We start from the raw sequence: 20197 nt of genomic DNA on the forward strand, positions 1-20197 counted from the left end.
GGGCACATGCCCGGGTTCTGGCCTCAATCCCCAGTAAGGGGCGTGTAAGAGGCAGCCAATGGATATCTTTCTCTCATGGATGTTTCTCTCTATATATCCTTCTCCCTTCCTCTCTCTCTAAGAATCAATAAAAAAACGTATTTTTTAAAAACCCTGAGGTAAGAGTGTGCCATGCTTGAGGAACACTGAAGCAGGATGGGTTTGGGGTGAGGGATCAGGAGGAAATGAGGTCAGAGAGTTCACAGAGGGGCTAGATTGTGTAGTTTTGTAGGGAACAGTGGGATTAACTCTGAATGATATCAGGAGCCACAGCTTGACTTTAAGTAACGGAGTGGCATGATCTGACTATGTGTTTTAAAGGAGGCTCTGGCTGTTGCATGAAGAACTAACTAGGTGAGGCAAGGGTGGGAGCAGAGAGGCCAGTTAGGCGCCTACTGCAGTAATCCAGGTGGGAAATCATGCTGGCTTGGCCCAGAGGGTGGCAGTGGTTGGGATGCAAAGTGATGAAATGCTGGATGTATTTTGAAAGTAGACTCACCATTATTTGTTGATGGTTTAATGGTAGGGGGTTAGAGAAAGACACTTAGTAAAGATACTGCAAGTGTCTGTCTTGAGTAACTAGCAGGACAGAGTCTCCCCTCCTGAGACAGGGAAGGTTGGAGGAGGAGCAGGCTGTCAGCGAAATCAGTTTTGACTCCCTGGATGTTTGATGATATTAAAGGATTATGGTTGATTCTTAGATGTGGTTATTATCTTTTTAAAGAATATTTCAGAAATGCAACTTGAAATATTTATGTATGAAATATATGATATCTGGGATTTGCTTCTAAAAAATGGTGAGATGATAAGTGGGTGGGAGTAGAAATAAAACAAAGCAAAATTGGAGAAGGGCATTGCATTGTTTGAGCTAAGTGTTGGATCCATGGGGGGAGGCATTAGTATATGTCTTTCCACTTGTATATATGTTTGAATATTTTCATACTAAAAGGTTCACAAACAAAAGAAGAAGAGAAATGTTGCTTTGGGACATGCCACTTTTAAGGTGCCTATTAGATAGACAAGTGGAAACATTTGGAGTTTGTTTAGGAGATTGATCCAAGGTGAAGAAATAAACTGGAGATCACAGATTAGATGGCACTTGATGCCATGGGACTGGATAAACTCACCTAAGGAGTGAGTAAAGGGGAGAAAAATGTAAGGAGATTCAATAGTTAGAGCTCAAGAACATTTTCAGAAGATCCGGCAAAGGAGACTGAGAAAGAACAGCCAGTGAAAACCAGGAAAGTGGGTGTTCTGGCAGATGAGACGGGAAAGGTTTCAAGAACAAGCCCAGGATCATCTTTGTCAAGTGCTGCTGAGACATGGAGTATGATGAGGGCAGAGAACTGGCCACTGGACTTAGCACCATGGATTTAACCTCAACTAAAGCATGAAGTTGGGTGGGGAAAGTCAAGGGTTGAAGACTCAATTGTCATTAGCGAACCAGAGGAAAGAAAGCGGAGCTTCTAACCCCAGCACTGCTGACATTTGGGACCTAAGGGTTCTTTGTTGTGAGGAGCTGTCCTGTGGATTGTATATAGGATGAAAAATAGTATCTCTGGTCTCTACTTACGATAGTAACCCTTCCCCCAGTTTTGACAACCAAAATACCTTCAGACATTGCCAGATGACCCCTGGAGGGTAAAATCAGCTGTAGTGGAACCATGGGTATAGACCTACTCCTTCAAAGAGTTGCCAGAGAGAAATGGGGCTAAGAAAGTATATATTTAAATCAGGGGTTTGGTTTGGGAGTTTTTTACATAAGAGATATTTCCGCCTCTGTTTATGCTGGGAATGATCTATGGAAAGGAGCAGGTATGATACAGATCGCTCAGAGAAGAGGAGCGTGAACAGACAAGGAAAATGTAGCCTGCTGGCCAAGCAGCAGTAAGGACCGCTTAAAGTGAGACCATCATGACTTGCCAGGAAAAACTCATGCAAATGTGGAGTGAATCTGTGTGTTCCACAATGTTACGTGTATCACCATAAGCAGAGACTAGCATTTGTGCTCAGCTCAGAGGTGGTATGTGGCTCAAAATATGCACGTTTGAATTCTACCCAAATTCCCTGCTATGCAAACTCTCCCCTGGAGAAGAAAGACTTAATTTGCCAGGACGGGGCTCCAAAGAACTAGTCTCTACGCTCAGCTCGGTCTCTAACCAGCTATGTGACCACAGGCAAGTTACTGCACTCCCCTGAGTCTCAATTTTCTTATCTGTAAATTAACAAGGCTAAAGGAGATGATCCCTGAGGTCCCACACTGTTCATCGTTCCACAGATCTATACTAACGGATCACTGTGTTTGAGGCATTTTCCTGCTCAATAAAATGGCAGTGGTGCTATCCAGCAGCCACAAGGGAAACAAGAGAGTTTTAGACAAGCCAGCCCAGAATCCTGACATTGTTAAGTAGCTGAGCATCGCTGAACATCCCAGTGACTTATTTCGTGCAGCCGTAATTATAACTTGCAAGCTAAAGAACCAAGAATAACTGGGGCTAATGACATGTGATTTACTTAACAAGATTCGTGTGACTTCCATGCTTCAAAACCTCTGTCTGTAACTCATTTCACTACATGTTAAAATACCAGCTTCTTATGGGAGTAGAAATATGTAAATATACTTATTGAGCACCTATTCTGTGCCAGCCTCTGTTCCAGGAATACAAAAAGGGGGAAGATGCAGTTCTGCTATCAGGTTCACAGACTGGGAGGTAGACAAATAGGCAGGAACAAATTACATGGAAAGGGGCTACTGTAGAAATATGTGCTCTGGGAACACAGAATATAGGACAACAAATTCTGTCTTCCATAGAAGTTGATATCTGAGTTGGTTTTAGAAAAATGAGTAAAAATTGGCCAAAGGAGGGAGATGGGGAAGGACATCCCCAAACAGAGGCAAGAGTGCGTGCAAAGGTAAGGAGCTTGGAAAGAACCTGGCATGCCCAGAGCTGGGGTAGGAATACCTGGTGTGGGTAGAAAGAAGATGAGGTGAGGAGTTTGATTTTTAAATAAGGGAGTGACAAAACCAGCTTTTCTTTTTTAAGGAGGAAACTCTGGCAGCCACAACATGTCGTAAACAATACGTAGAAACCATTCCTGTCATGCCACTTGAGTAATAACTCTTATTCTAGTAAAATAAAAGCTATAGTCTTTAGTTCAAAATACTCTGTAAGGTAACTCTCACCTTTGTTCCTTTTCTTCCCGGATGTCCATATCCATCGGGACCAAATAGACCCTAAGAAAATGACACAAGATGATGTAGAGTCACCCAGATCAACACTTGGTTGATAATATTATCTGCACCCTTGGAAAAATCAGCAGTGCAAGGAGGTGGGGAAGGCAGAAGGGGCTTGATGGAGGTTTATCCCAGCCTCATGGGATATACACTAGACTACCATCCAAGGATAAGGATGGAATAGGGTTTAAAGTTTTTAAAGACCATTATATAAATAAATGTGTTGTATTTTCTTTCATTTTTAACCCCCTCTTCAGCAAGATGATACCATGGGTGTAAGAAGCCCAATCACGATACAAAGTCCTCCTGGAGCAAACTTGCTTTCCTTGTAGGATAAAGGAACAATGGGAGAAGTTCCAGAATTGGTAAATCTCTAGGGATAAAGACAGACTTTGGGGGGAAAGATTTGGATAGAAGCCATGTAGTTTAGTGAATATGTTTATACACTGAAAACCCAGACAGGCCTGAATTTTTATTCCATTTCCAACACTGGTTGCATGAGTAGCCTTAGGCAAGTTACTCAACCTCTTCAAGCTTCAGTTTCCTTATATGTTAAATGGGGATAATAATATAATCTATCTAGTATGGTTGGGAGATTGAGTGAGATCGTGCATGGAAAATCCTTAGCATGATGCCAGGCACAGAGCAAGTACTTGGTAAGTGGTCCTTATTCTACTGCTGATGGCGGCGGTAATAGTGATGATGGTGGCCAGGGAGTAGTAATGGTTGTGATGGTTATGATGGTGGCAGTGATATTGGTCAGGGTAATGGTGGTGGTGGTGGTAGAGGTGACGGTGGTAGAGGTAGGGCTGATGATAATAATTATAAAAATGTTGATAATACTATAGAATCTTAGCATCTTTACATATAGACAGCGAGCTTTCTATAATGAAGAGTGAATGCAGAAACGTTCCGGCACCTTGTACTGAATAGACAAATACTGCACCTGAATCAAATACATTAACTGAGAAGAACAATTTTTTATTTTAAGCCATTCTTATAGCTAAGAAGGAAAGTTTGAAATCTTATTAAAATAAGATAAAGAAGGTTGCCAAAAATGAATGGCAACGAGGAAAGAATGCGGATGAGGTTCATTTGCTGTTACTCCATGCAGAGCGTTCAGCATCTGTAACCCCAGAACTTAAACCATGTATTTTGGAGATATCCAACACCTCCCAACATCCCTGAAATGACACCTTCAAGAAAGACATTGCTTCCCAGCTTTGTTTGCCCCCCAGCAAAGGTCAATAGAAACAAGCTTTGCTATTATTTTAAATCAGAATGTTTTAATAAAGTCTAACAGTGTTAACTTCATCATCTGAACTGAGTGTAGATGCAAAACAATATTTGCCTTACATTTCACTTGACAGTAATCTTGTTCTGTGTTTTTTTTTCCTTGCCTCATTTAAGTTTAAGCTTCTGAGACCTGCTTTTATTTTCTCTCCTTGCCAACAAATGCAATTGTAGTGCTGGGTGTAAAACAGACACAGGTCCTTCCTACTGTTGATGAGAGAAATCTCAGAAATATGAGTTTCAGGAAAGACACGTTGCTCTCATAAAGCCCATTCCAATAAGACGCTGAATTGAAAATAGTCATAAAATAACTAACGATCGTACATTCAGTGCAATGACTAAGGTGAAAATGCATAGCCCTGTCTTTGGAAGTGTTATCTGTTGAAGTAAACCTTTTACGGTCTTTGGTCTTCAAAGATTATGTCTATGCTCTGGATAATCAAATTCATGTCCTTAAAAGTTTGCACCTCTCCATGGGTGCATGGAACAGAATAACAGATCTCAGTGGGGAAGGGGGTGGAGAGAACATGTAATGTATGCATATATACATAACCAATGGACACAGACAATAGTGGGGGGAAGGCCAGGGTTGGGGCAGGAGTTGGATGGAGGGGGGCAAAAAGATGGAAAATGGGGGAACTTCTGTAAGACTGATAATAAAAATATAATTTTTTACATCTTTACTTTTGAAAGTATTCCATATGTCTCCTTTTTCCCCCCAATGATCCCTTCTAGCCCACCCTGCCCCCACCAGGCCTTCACCATCCTATTGTCTGTATCCATGGGTTATACTTTGGTTGATCTCTTCCCACCTATATACCCACCCCTGCCTTTCCTCTGAAATTTGACAGTCTAAGTTTATACCTCTGACTGGCTGTCTTATTTGTTTCCCTGAAAGAAAAAAAAAAGTTTCATTGAGCATCTCTGTATTTCTAAATGGCTCAAATGTTTGTAACATCCTTGTCAAACATAAGTGGCTAACTGGCGCTTTCCTCTTCAATAACATGTGAAAAGACATAATAAACCCCAAGACATCTTTGGATTCTTTACATATATGAAAAATTTAAGAGGCTTTGACTCTAGATTCACACCAGCTCTGGTGGTGATGTTATATTTGTTACCCCAAACATTCATGATGAATATTAGAATTTTATGTGAAATACAAACAAATAAGAAATAAGAAATTCAATCAAGAGTCCAAAACAGAGAAACTGGACTTACAGGTTGTCCTCTTGGTCCTTGCTGACCCCGTGGGCCTCTTTCTCCTGCATCACCATGCTCTCCCTTATATAAAGAAGGACAAAGATGGCATTAATTTTCTCCTATGAGTTTGTACAATTTTATATAGTTTTCCTAAGAAACATTACAGTCACACTTTTTAAGTCCCACTGGCATCATCCTACAGTTTAAGGTAAATATCTTCCTCTAGACTTTCGTAAAATATTTTAAAACTAAAAATATAATTAAAAATTTGGTATTATTCAAAATTTGCGATGTTGCTTAGGAGGGAGAAACTAAGATGGCGGCATAGATAAACACCGGGAAATAGTCGCCCCACACAACAATTGAAAATTAGCCCAAAGGACGGAGCAAACATCGTCCAAAACAACAGGAAGGCTGGCTGAGTGTAATTTCTACAACTAGAAGAAAAGAAAAGCACGCTGAGAGCCAGAGGAGCTGCGGAGGCTGAGTGCAGAGGTACGCGGCGGCTCGCGCGCGCGGAAAGGGGGTGGCACCTGAGGACGCGGCTGTCTTTTTGAATCACAAGCTCCCGACTGCTCTGATCTCCGGCTCCGGGAAGTCTCTGGGGACCCAGGTCTCATACGGGGAGAGGCTGCTCTCTCAGGCGGCAGCGGGCGAACTTGGGGGCAGATTTCCCTCGGAGGTGCTTGCAGCCATTGCCGGGACACTGAGACACGCGACTCCGGGCGCGGAGAATCAGCCATAGCTTCTTTCCCCGCCCTTTTGACTCCCTGAGACCCCGCCCCACCCGGGCTGCGGCAGAGGCTTTTGCATGTGAATGCCCCAGAACTTTGCAACCTGATAATTACCTAACTGCAGCCGGGCCAGCCAGACCCGGAACTTCCAAGAGAAGGCCCAAGGCCCCGCAGCGGCTTGCATTGCTTCACAGCTGAGCCTCTTCGTAGTTCCTGCTGTGTGGCCTCAGGCAGGGGCTGAATTAGCACCTCCTTAGATCCAGGAGCCACTGTACCCAGTGGTCAGAGGGGGTCCATTCTCCCACTTCAGACACAGCTGCTTCCCACAGCCAATTGGCCTGGAGGTCAATTCCTCCCAGTGATCCTACAACAAGCGAGGCACCAAGAGTGCACCAAGAGTGTCCACCCCAGGTAACTGGGGAGGCTGAGCCACTGGGCCCTACAGGACACCTGGCGCGCAGGCCACTCTATCAACACAGGGAAGCAGCCAAAATGCGGAGACAAAGAAACAGGTCACAATTGGCAGAAACGGAGGAGGCCAGACGACTGGATATAGAGTTCAAGGCCACGTTTATAAGGTTTGTCAAGAATTTTATGGAAACCGCCGATAAATTTAATGAATCCCTCAAGGAGTATGGGGAGACCATGGAGGTCATGAAAAAGGACCAATTAGAAATTATGCATACACTGACTGAAATAAAGAATACTTTACAGAGCTCCAACAGCAGACAAGAGGATCCCAAGAATCAAGTCAAAGATTTGAAATGCAAAGAAACAAAAAATACCCAACCGAAAAAGAAAAAAGAAAAGAGATTCAAAAAATATGAAGATAGTGTAAGGAACCTCTGGGACAACTTCAAGCGTACCAACATCAGAATTATAGGGGTACCAGAAGGAGAGAGAGGGCAAGATATTGAAAACCTTTTTGAAGAAATAATGACAGAAAACTTCCCCCACCTGGTGAAAGAAATGGACTTACAAGTCCAGGAAGCGCAGAGAACCCCAAACAAAAGGAATCCAAAGAGGACCACACCAAGACACATCATAATTAAAATGCCAAGAGCAAAAGATAAAGAGAGAATCTTAAAAGCAGCAAGAGAAAGACAGTCAGTTACCTACAAGGGAGTACCCATCCGACTGTCAGCTGATTTCTCAACAGAAACCATGCAGGCCAGAAGAGAGTGGCAAGAAATATTCAAAGAGATGAATAGCAAGAACCTGCAACCAAGATTACTTTATCCAGCAAAGCTATCATTCAGAATGGAAGGTCAGATAAAGAGCTTCACGGATAAGAAAAAGCTAAAGGAGTTCATCACCACCAAACCAGCATTATATGAAATGCTGAAAGGTATTCTTTAAGAAGAGGAAGAAGAAAAAGGAACTCTTACCATTTGCCACAGCATGGATGGAACTAGAGAGCGGATAAATACCACAAGATCTCACTTATTTGTGGAATATAATGAACAACATAAACTGATGAACAAGGACTGATCCAGAGACAGAGAGGCATTGATTGGACTGTCGGGCCTTGGAGGGAAGGTAGGGGAGGGTGGGGGCAAGGGGGAAAGATCAACCAAAGGACTTATATGCAAGCATATAGGCCTAACCAATGGACACAGACAACGGGGGGGTGAGGGGGTGAGCGGGGAGAGGGGGGGTAGAGGGTACACATATGTAATATCTTAATCAATAAAAAATATTAAAAAAAAAAAAAAGAAAATTTGCAAAACCAGGTATGCAGCCCCAGTTACAGAATTTTATACTGCTATGGCTTTTTCTAGGTGTGAATGTGTGAATCTGCATTTATGGTGAATGCATATACTTATCTACCCATTGATATGTCCTTGTCTACTGATCCAAGGGACCATCTATTCATCTTTCTCTGTGTCTGTCTATATGTCTTTCCTTCTCTGTATCCATCTATCCAACTAAAAGGTACTGGACAGTCACTATCATCACCAACCACATCAGAAACACATGCTGGAAATGATCACATAAGGAGAGATTCATATAGGAAAACCCTAGTTGTAATCCAGAAAGAATATATTCTCTAACATTTACCTTCATTCCTCTTGGTCCAGCTTTTCCTTTTGAACCATTTGGCCCTGGAGGTCCAGGATTCCCCTGTAACAAGACCATGACCAAAGTCACCTAAAGGGCCACAAAGTTAACTATCTGACTCTCTTGTTGTTATTGAAATGGTTTGGAAGCGGTAATATGCTCATGAATATCTTTAATGCAATTAATTTTATCCTCCAACATAGACAATGCATAATATACACATTTTACCTCAGTTGGGGGATGGGATGGGGAAGTGAGATGTTCTGTGCAAGAGGCCATGTCTACCACATACCAAGAATTGAAGGAACTACCTGGCTATTTGAGGGGAAAACACCATTTGATTAAGAGGTCAGGAAGACAAATGCCGGGACTTTTACCCTTCCCAAATAGAAAATATTATCAAATGAAAATGAAAATAATGCAATCAGTTATGGGGCTGGAATTTTCCCAACCAAGAAAGAGAATGAGGACAAAACTAGGGCTTAGGCCCTCCTGGATCTGCTCTCTTAAATCTCTGGATACTCTTATCCCTGGCATAAATCAGGCTGCTCAGGTTTAAGGTATCTCAAAAGCTTCCTTCCTTAGGCAGCCACTCCATTCATCTGCCCCAATCTGGTCTGACCCTTCTATGAAACACCGGGATATTGTATGGGTTGTAGAACAGGTACTACGAGACATAAGTTAGAGGCCAGTTCAGCCTCTTACCACCCAGATGACAAGTGATTTAATCCCTTTGAGCCTCAGTTTCCTCATCTATAAAATTGGGATAGTAATGCTTCTTTATATGCTTTTGAGGAGTAAATTAGACACTCATTCCCCTTTGATACTGTTTTTGTTGTTGTTGTTGCACCATAGGCAAGTACGAACTGAGGTTACACACCCCTGAGGTTCAAACCCAATCTCATTGATCACTATATTCCCACTATATACTTAGAGTAGAAGGGGGCATATACCTGATGAGCAATGTCTACTTCATCAAATTAGCTCATTTCTAGACATTTCTGATGCCCACAGATCCCAGAAAGAAACAGTGTGGCTTTATGTTATTTGTCTAGGAACACTCAGGTGTATGAACTGAGCAGCTGTGGTGCAACTTTTTGTTTTCCAAACCTACCCGAGTACCCGGTAAGCCCTTTGGTCCAAAAGCTCCTGGTGGTGCTTGCCTTCCTCTTGGCCCCTAGTCCAAAGATAAAATTAAAATTCAACCAATTTTTACAGAGCTACATCATTTTTTCCCATGTAACCACAAAACCATCTTGGATGCTGATGGAAGCACAAATTAAGGTGTCCTGGCCCATCACTATCTCATTTATTACATTTTATCAAGCAGCACTTGTACTCTGGAGCACCCCCCGGTACACTTACTCCAAACTAATTCCAACTGAAGCAAAGAACTCACATCTGTATTTTTAACCATCTCTCCAGTTGAATCTGATGAGTACTAAAGTTTGAGAACATGGTTTTTATATTTCAATTCACCCAACTAATTTTAAATCTTAAAGGGGAATAAGAAAAACTGTAAGGGTAGTGATCTCCTTCGAAAACTCAACCTTTTCCTTATATACCCATAAGGGCCAAACAAGAAATTGCATTCTGACTTTACCAAGAACCAAAAGTACACGTAAGTGACTTAATCTCACTGGGCACATTGCTGGAGAGTTGCTCGTTTCCTCCCCAATCTATTTTACTTTACTGATTTCTGACACTTTAATTTTTTCCAGCTTTTCTGAGAAATGCTTTCCTATTAGAAGCATTGATCATGGCTTCTATCCTCCTGCGTGAAGTATCGAATCACCTCTGTGGGTATTGAATCATACCCACATGCCAGTGGGAAGGAAGAATTAAGGAGAGGTTTTATCGATTACCCGGCTCATGGTTCGCCACACAACCTGCTCCCCTTGCACTCAGCAGTATAATACAGTGACTATAAAGGAGAAGGCCAGGAAGCAACAGTAGCAGGAGGCCCACATTTGAAATGAGCCAGTGATCCAAAAAAAAAAGGCAAAAATACATCTCTCAGTTGTTTCTCCCACTGTTCAGACACTATTTTCTATCAAATACAATCTGTAATTACACATTGATTACCCACTTCTTCCTTTAGTATCTTTGTCAAGTGGAAAAATGGCAGAAACCTTCTCAAATTATCTTCTGACACTCGTAGGATCTTTTAAAGTTAATGAGAATGATTCAATGTGCTAGTAAAATTTGATGTGTTTAAGTTCTTCCATTTGAGGATACTTTGAAACAATTTGATCTTTAAAAAGAAAGATGTAGAGGGTATTCCCGAAGTGTTTACAGAATGAGGAATTTGGGTTAAATTTAGAAGACTCCAAAAAAACTGATGAAAAGTTTAAATTTATAGTTATCACAGAATAGTTCACCAAAAAACCCTCATGGACTGAACTTGAGGGCAAGATCCTTGCCTTAATGGTCTGAATGTCCCAGGCCTATTAGCAAAATGCCCTGTGTATAATATATACTTCATAAATATGTTGCTGATTTTTTTCTGCCACGATGAATACAAATTTAATGAATTAAATATGATTTGAGTAATCTGAACAGGCAGTAATTAAGAGGTGAGAGTTATATCTATACTTCCGGAGTCTGAATCCCATCTTCACCACTTATTAGCTGTGTGAGATTGGCCAATTTACCTAACTTCTCTGTCCCCCTCCAATTCTCCCCTGTAAAATGGGGATAATAAACCCCCATTGAAGGATTTATTGAGTTAACACAAGAGTGTAGAGCCATATCTAGGACATAAGCATTAGAAACAAGTTCACTGATACCACCTGTGAGCCTGGATACCCAGGTTCTCCTTGGTAACCGTCTTCACCAGATTCTCCACGCAGACCCTGTCAGAATGAATAAGACTTAGTGAGTTCCCAGGGCATCGTTACTGTTCCTATTGAAGGCAGCCTCCCCTGCAAGAAGTCACCTGAAAGTCACAAGAAAAAGACAATCTGTGCTCAGTCCTCTTAGGATGTGGAGTTGGAGGGAAACGGCGGGAGTTCTGCTTATGCTGGGAAAATGTAAGGCCAGATCCTTGCTCTTTCCCAGGCTTTGTGCATCTCCTTCCAATGACTCAGCTAGTGTTGGAAGCAAAAATGCTTTGTTTAAATTACTCACATTCCCATTTAACATAATAACTGGTTACTAAAAAGCCCATCCATTCCTTTTAAGGAATGTGGGCTAAATGCTGACTTGTGTGAAGGACCCTTATGCCATGTGAGGAAACTCAGAATGTTGAACACAACAATGAGAGTGACATTCTGGAACGAAAGCTCATAAAGCAAATAGAAAACTAGCAAAAAACTGGATTTAAAAACTTGAGCATTAACCTAGTTCTCTAGGCAAACGGTGAGCTGTTGAAATGATTCATCTGATAGCTGATTTAATTTCTCCTTCAAATTAATATTTTCAGCTCTACAGAGAAGATACATTTTCCAAGATTGAGGCTAATGCCCTCAATGTGAATTATTCTGCCTTTTTTCCCCTCATGTTGACTAGGCTATTGGTTGGTTATTCATAGATTTGCAAAGAGAAAAAATCTTCAACTCAGAATTAATCAATAGGTGGATCAATTACTTATGCTTCTGAAGTTTTTAAAACTATTCAGATAAATGAGAAGCACTTCTATTAATCATTACTATTTTATTACTCTACACTCAAGAGTTTATTTATAGACTTATAAATATGAACCAAGTTTTAAAAGGCATGTAGCAAGAAATTTTGAAACAGGTCATGAAATATTGCCTAATTTGCATGTTACATTAGTGACATTCATAATCCAACACTTCTAAAACAATGTGACTCTATATAGCAAAGCTCAGACTCTTTTATTATAATCCCATGCCTGTATATTTATATTAGGAAATCATTTCAGCAAAGCAAAAGCAAGAACAAAACAAAAAACCTAAAATCCAGTTTTTCTTTATATCACTGACATGATATATAACAAGACAGAAATCACCTGCTAGCCTAGTAAATCATTGTTCAGAGTAAGATATAATATATTAAAAAGAAAATAGAAAGATTTGGAAACATAGAAAAGCAGAATATAAAATAGTATGTACATTATAATACCCCCTTATTATTCATGCAAATAAAGGAAACACAAATATGAAAATAACTGCAGGAGTGTGGTAAGTTTTTACAACATTTAAAAAATTAATGATATTTTTAATTTTATCATACTTAACAAATTAAAGTTTTCCCTCATTGCCAAACTATAATCTTTTCCATAAATAAAATCTCGTTTAGAATTCCACTTTATTAGGCAACTTGCAAAAGCCAGAATGTCTAATTTCATAGTCAGTAATAAGCCATATTTTCCCAAAGCCCAGGGAATGTTGTAATTTAGAGTTCAATGCTTCTATAAGCTATGTTCTTCCAATAGTATTGGCTGATCTTAAGCAAGTTATAGTCTCAAAAACTTAAATGAGTCTACTTGACCAATGCTCCAATAATGGTTATCTAGCAAACTATTGACATGTTGAATAAACATATTAACCCTGGAGTTTCCAAGTATCTCTCTCTCTCTCTCTCTCTCTCTCTCTCTCTCTCTCTCTCTCTCTCTCTTTTTTAATCAAAGCTTCCATAGGAAAAAGAGCAAACAATATTCATAAAGATTATAATGTATTAAAGGGAGCAGCTTCTTATTAGAGACAGCAGTTCGCACACATTTTTCTCTACTTCCAAAGCGAGAGGTTGCTGTTCAAAAATGTCCCAAAAAGAAAACAGTACAGCAGCCCAGAGAGCGATCAGTCCTGATGAAAGCAGGAGGACAGACGGCCCAGGAAGAAGCAATCCAAGAAAAAAGAAACCTCCTGTGTTTGAATATATTGGGAGGTTGTCCGTTTTGTGAAAGAGCTTTATGATGAACTAGTAAAATGCTCATAGAGCACAAAGCAAGTGCGGGAGAAAGGGTGACTTGGGGAACACAAGTTATATCGCTGCAAATATTGACCTGGTCATTATATGAACAATGACTGAATTGATCAAAATTAGAGAAAATAAGTTTATTGCAAGGCTAGGTTGGGAGAAAGTGTATAAAGAAGGAGATAGACTGGTTAAGAAAAATCTTTATCCTCCACAGTAGGAAATCAAACAAAATAAAACAGAAACAGACTCATAGATATAGAGAACAAACTGATGGTTGCCAGAGGGATGGAGGGTAGGAAGATGGTGGAAAAGGTGATGTGGGATTTAAAAAAGAAAGAAAGGAAGAAAGAAAGAAAGAAAGAAAGAAAGAAAGAAAGAAAGAAAGAAAGAAAGAAAGAAAGAAAGAAAAGCCAATACTTAACTATCAGAGAAAAATGAAATAGCTCTTCCTACTGCACTGCTTAAAACTCAAGAAAATTGCCTTATAGAACTAATCTTGTATCAAGCAAGGTTTACCACATAAAAGTGGAGGCAAAACCCTTCAGTAGGTTCCATCAACAAGAAATTAGAGGTTCACAATACATTATAACCTAAAGGGCAGCCTGAACAAGAATCCGCCATACAATGAACACCCAATGTATTTATTTTACAACAAATTTATCATAATAGTACATTTATTTAAGTTCAGAGAACTAGAGAAAGGGGGTTAGAAAAACAAAATTTTCTTTACTCTTGAGTATAAAAAGCTTCAAGAGCTTAGAGAAGTCTTGGTCAGGGTCTAGCTATGAAAACACGATAAAATATATACCACAAATGAACCCATAGTAAGAGCCTGAAGGGGAACATATTCTGATTCAGGAACATACTGTGTAAATCAAGGTCTAAATTCCAGTCAACAAAGGGGAAAAAAATGAAAGAAAGAAATCAATCAATAGGAAAACATCCAAAACTGAAAACCAAGAAATAGCAAAGTAAACACATCATTTAGAAAAAAGAAGGCAATAATACTGGAAGAAAAAATCCAAAGATATGAAAGTGAGTGCTTCTGAAGATCTGGGAGTCAGCAACAAGGGGGAAGAATGGGCAGAGAAATGGTTTTCACTATAAGCTTGAGAGTGCAAGTTGACCTTAAAGTTAGCCACAGGCTTGGCTCTGATTTAAATTAAATAAAAAAGAAAGACATAAGAGATGGAGTGATGTAGAAAATCAAAAATAAGCAAGACCCAACTGAGTAGAGGATCCACTGTGCAGGGATTTAGGTAAACTACACATAGCATCATAAAAGAATTAAGTAATTCAAGAGTAGGAAATTCATGCCTCAAGCCATTAAATTTTCTCCAAAATATAGCTTAGTCTATTATAGTCTCTTTCTGTCTTTTTGGCAATAAAAACAATGAGATAAAATTATATTTCAAGACATTATTTATTTTGTAAGTGTTAAGATTTAACTAATAGCACAAAGGTTATCTAAGAATGTATTTCAAATCCTAAACATTGTTTAAAAGAAATAATGCTTTAGTTGGTGTCAATAAAACTTGTTTGGATTTTTGAGACTTGGGATTTCTCAATATCCATGCTTTTTAAACATTCTTGGTTTACAGACATATGAGTCCCATTACCTATGTCCTTACACTACAGACACGCATTATTCTCCTCTCTCTCTCTCTCTCTCTCTCTCTCTCTCTCTCTCTCTCTCTCTCTCTCCCTTACATTCACCCATTCCAGGCTCACAGGTGACATAAGTCAATTTCTGACTTCTCCATCCTTAAGTCATGAGAATACTAGAAAAAAAAATGCCAGCATAGTATGACAAGACTATGTTAGAGGTAAATCTACACAATAACCTTAACTCTTATTTCCAAGAGCATTCTGATCTTTGGTTTTGAATCCTGTCTCCACCAACTATTAGCTGTGTGGCCTCTGACATATTACTTTGCTAAACCTACATATTATTTCCTCTCTTATCCATAAAAAGTAAGCAATAATGCTTATAACTCCCAGGGCTTTAGAAAGGTTTACATGAGGTAATTTAAATAAAGGTCTAAAACAGTGACTGGTGCTAGATAAATGCTTAGTAAAATACAATTTCCACGGATATCCCCTCATCCCACCCTCAGATCACATCGTTTCCCCTTTGGAAATAGTAAAACTCAATCTTTTCCCTTGAGTTCGTGACTATAAGATCCCCTTATACATTCATAGGAAGTCTTCTTTAAATGGAAAAATCATTTCAGAGGTAAAAGCTATTCCCTAAGGTATTAGCTTCTTTTTTATCTAAATGAAATATTATAGCAAGCTAGAGAGGGAGCAGAGAGGAAGCATATAAACTTTCCTGTCTCCATAGAAAAGGTCCCCATGGAACTTTCCCAGAGATCCTCATGCAGCCTCAGACAGCCCAACCAGCACTCCCCTTGAGCTCAGGCAGAACTACTTAACATGCCATAGATATGGAACAAGAAGCAATTCTTCCAGAAAGCACTGACCTTCATTCCTGGCAGGCCTTGTCTTCCTCTTGACCCCTAAGAATAGAAGAGAAATGAAGACCTTAGAGAAGAAAAGAGTCAATTTTCACCCCAGCCACCTGCTCTCTCCCATGAGCAGTTATACCTACCTGAGGACCAACGTTTCCGGTTTCCCCCTGAGGCCCATCATAACCAGAACTTCCCTGAAAAGTAAAAGGTAAAGGGAAGATTAGTTTAGATATCTGTATACTTTTTCACTTATTCTCTAGACATGGGCTGTCCAATATGGAAGCCAGTAGCCGCATGTGGCTATTGCTTAAATTTAACTTAAATTTTAGTTCCTCAGTTGCACTAGGCACATTTCACGTGTTCAGTAACTCCAGGTGACTAGTGGCTACCATATTGGACAGCACAACTATATATATGATCTCAGAAAGTTCTACTGGTCAACACTCCTTTAGAATGCTGTCTTAATTCTGACGTTTTAAAATATTCATGTTGTAGGCATCTTTCCCCAAAGATTGTTCATTTGACAACTCCTCAGGGTCCACCATGTTGAGACAGTAGTCATACATATTCTCCAGCAAGCCATGCTTAATATTTGAAAAATACTAGCACTTCCCTTTCTACCTGCATCCTATAGGGTACAGAGTGGCAGACAGAAACAGAAGGTAGAAGGGAGTCTCTGCATAGGTGGAGTGATCAATATAGACAGATGATGATGGAGGGAGAGGTTACACACAGTTGCAATGAGGAAACTGTCCAGTGCTCTCAACCTCTTTAAGGTCAGCAGTGGGAAAATGTGTGGTGTCCAGAGAAAGAATGAGTTCATCTTTCAGGAAAAATGGAAACCATATGATCCCAAATAGGGATATCTTAGACTCTTATTCAGTGAAGTCGCATGCTAACTCAATAAGAATACATAAATTGGGAAGGAATGTGAAATGTAGAAACAAAAACATTTTGTGCAGAGTGTTCTTCCAACTGTCATTTATAATAAATTCTGAAATAATTTATACCGCAATGTGAAGGAAGTGTTAATTATGGTAGAAATGTTGACCAAAAAAATTATGGTAGAAATGATTATTGAAATAGCATGCAACAATTAAAATTATCTTTATCAAAAGTTTATAAAGCAGAAAATTGTGCTATAATGTTCTTTTCAAATATGCTAAATTCTGTGAAAGAATAATTTATATAAATATAAATATAAAGAAAGATAAAATGAGGATTCCTCATTTTCTTACATTACACTAGAACATTTTTAAATAAGCCCATGAGATCCTCATCTGACTTTCTCAGGGAGAGCAACTCTGCCATCAAAAAAGTTAGGAAAGATCAGAAAGAGATTATTTTCTTGGTAACTGGAACTATTGTTTGTTTTCTACATTTTATTTTTCTGTATCCCAAAATATCTGTTGTGTTATTTTGTAGATTTTTCGTATTTCCTACAACTTTTGAGATATCACACTATGTTAGTACATTTTGATAATATCATTATACTTAAAATCCTTTTTTTCTTAAAATATTAATGTTTATTGCATGTAATATTATTATATATAAGATCGTTTTTCTTGACTAATTGGTGTTTATTGCATGTAACATTATTATATTTAAAATCATTTTTCTTGAGATAAAAAAATACAATGGGAATTTTTAAAATTAAGTAATTCATATCATGGAGAAGGTTTTAGATATAGCACTCTCACAATTGGTCTAGATATAATAAAGGTTCTTTCTTAAAATGTTTACCATTTTCTCATTTCAATAGTAAACAGGTTTGTTGTTTGTTTGTTCGTTTGTTTGTTTTGCAGCCAACATAATGAAGGAATTATTTGGGCTGATGCAGGAACCATTGGATAAAAGAATTTGGGAAACAAAAAATGTATAGTCTCAGACTATTATTGTTCAGATTACTCAATCATTTGAAAGAGGGGGAAAGTATGTTCACAATAGATTAATCTGGTGAACACCATCATAATCGAGTGGCCAAATTAATGTATCAGTAATGGGACAGACTGACAGTGTCCCGCATCTCCCACCAAAAATGTTTAACCTGAATCTAGTCAGAAGGAAATGCTCAAACAAATCCTAATCGAGAGATGTTTAGCAAAATAACTGCTCCGGAATGTCAACGTCATGTAAACAAACAAATAACAACAGTTGTAATTAAAGGAGACAAGAGAGGCAAGACAACTACATCCTTAACTGGAACCCAGAACAACAATAAAAATAGCTATAGAGGGCACTATTGGTACAAGTGTGGAAGTCTGAATATGGTCTATAAAATGAAAATAACTTTGCATCAATATTAAATTTCTTGAGTGTGATGATTGATTGCATTGTGCCTAAATAGGAGAATGTCTTTGTTTTTGAAGAATATTTATTGAATATGTAAAAGCAAAATGTCATGACACTCCTCAAATGGCTCAGCAAAATATGTATATATAACAATTGGTGTTCATTTATTATACTTGCAACTACAACTTTTTCTATAGATTTAAATTTTTTCAAAATAAAAGTTGGGGTAAAAGTTATGCAGGCTCAGCATAGAATCTTTCAACAATTCATATAATAAGAAAAAGAAATGAATAATCTCTGGGTGTTTATCCCTCCAGGAAAATAGATACAGATATATTCAACCAATTAGGATTCTTGTTGAATACAGAGTTTTATAATCTGTTTTTTTTCCACTTAATATTACATCATGAATGTTTTACTTGTTATGAAATAGTCTTCTAAATTATTTTCATGGCTTAATAATATTCTATCATGTGTATTTGCCATTGTTTACATAAAATATCTCTTATCACTGGACATTTAAGCATTATAGTGATTAAAAATCACTACACTGATCATCTATGGAGCTGAATCTTTATATTGATTCATGATTAACTTCTGGATGAACTTCTAGAACTGGAAATACTGGATCAAAGTATTACCATAGACAGTCAGAGCACCAGGGAGTCTCCCCCACTGGCCAAGCTGGCAGCAGAGAGAGGTTCTTACACCCAGCATGTCAAAAGCTAGAAATATGAATGGATAGGGCCTGAGCCTGACAAAAGCTAGCAAGATAACTGGATAGAAAAAATGCCCTCCTCATCCTCTCCCTATAAGAACCTTGGGTTTGAGCAGGAAGAGGGATAATCTTTGAGACAAGGGTGATGCGATTGGTCTTTCAGACGTGAGTTCACCGTTCTCTCAGGTCCTGTGGCTCCTACATAAAACCTGTTTCCTTTTGCACCATAACCTGCCTCAGGAATTTGGCTTTCGTTGAGGCAGGCAGCCAAACCTCCATTTTTTGCTTGGTTATGAAAGGACATACACATCTTAAGCCCTGGAAGACATAGTTGGTGGCTATATAACACTCTCTCCCCTTTCTTCCTTGCTAAGAAAATCTCAGTTTTGTTTAGGGCAGTAACATGCCCAGCTCTGAGGGATGAATTATGACAGGTCTGAGCCAATCATGGCAATTTCCTTTGTCAGAGACTTGCTTTCTCTGGCTTTCTTAAAACAGGCAGGCACAGATGGGGAGCAAGGACCCAGTCAATGAACTAAATGAGCTAAAAAGAGAATATTGCTGGGAGTGCCCTGATGAAAGGAAAGCCCCTTTCCCTCTGGCATTGGATGTAAAGGTGAAGGTAAAATTCTTGGGCTGCCAAGGCCACGGGCCACCCTGAGGATGGCACTGTGGAAAGAAAGGGTCTGAGTCCCTGATGACAACACTGGGTTTTGATGGCATCGCTGAGCTCGTGTACCAAACCTGGAATCACTTTTCCCTGGGTGATCAAACATGCCTATTAGCTAAACACTGCCAGTCCGGTTTTCTGTCACTTGCATATTCAAAAACATAAAAAAAAAATCAGCAGTCCTAGCTGAGGTGTGTTACACCTAATTGCCTCCCAAAAAGGTTCTATTGTCAAGTCTTCTGATTGCCTCCCAAAAAGATTCTATTGTCAAGTCTTCTGCACCAGCTAGTATCCTTCTCCATGTTTACCAGTTTTTATTCTCCCCAGAAGTGCTAAAGCATGACTGTTTTTGTGGGGGGCTTTTGTTTTTATTATTCCTTCCCCAATACTAGATTTCTCAATTTGGTTTGAAAGACTGCTTCATCAGGGTACCTTCTCCATTGGACTCAAATAGTAGTGAAAGAGTGCCCCCTAGAGGGCTGTCTTCTAAATTCTTAGAGCACCCTTCTTTAAGTTCATGGGGGGGGGGGGGGAGAAACCATGGCAAACACAAACGCAAAATAACATGGCACTGCTTCAGAGAGTTATAATTTCTGT

At 39.3% G+C, this 20197-nt stretch overlaps 1 protein-coding gene across 1 annotated transcript in view; it reads right to left on the reverse strand.

The window, feature by feature from the left end:
• Positions 1–20197, reverse strand: part of LOC308529427 (collagen alpha-4(VI) chain-like) — a gene marked incomplete at its 5' end in the record, with an annotated part of 90731 nt that overhangs the window by 25895 nt on the left and 44639 nt on the right. The window contains 7 exons of the mRNA XM_081105525.1: positions 3224–3274; positions 5789–5851; positions 8566–8628; positions 9680–9742; positions 11358–11420; positions 15933–15968; positions 16061–16114. Coding sequence (XP_080961651.1) covers positions 3224–3274; positions 5789–5851; positions 8566–8628; positions 9680–9742; positions 11358–11420; positions 15933–15968; positions 16061–16114 — 393 coding nt within the window. The remainder of the gene's footprint in view (positions 1–3223; positions 3275–5788; positions 5852–8565; positions 8629–9679; positions 9743–11357; positions 11421–15932; positions 15969–16060; positions 16115–20197) is intronic.

Source organism: Myotis nattereri (genome assembly GCF_964212035.1).
Source record: "Myotis nattereri genome assembly, chromosome: 14".
NCBI lineage: Eukaryota > Metazoa > Chordata > Mammalia > Chiroptera > Vespertilionidae > Myotis > Myotis nattereri.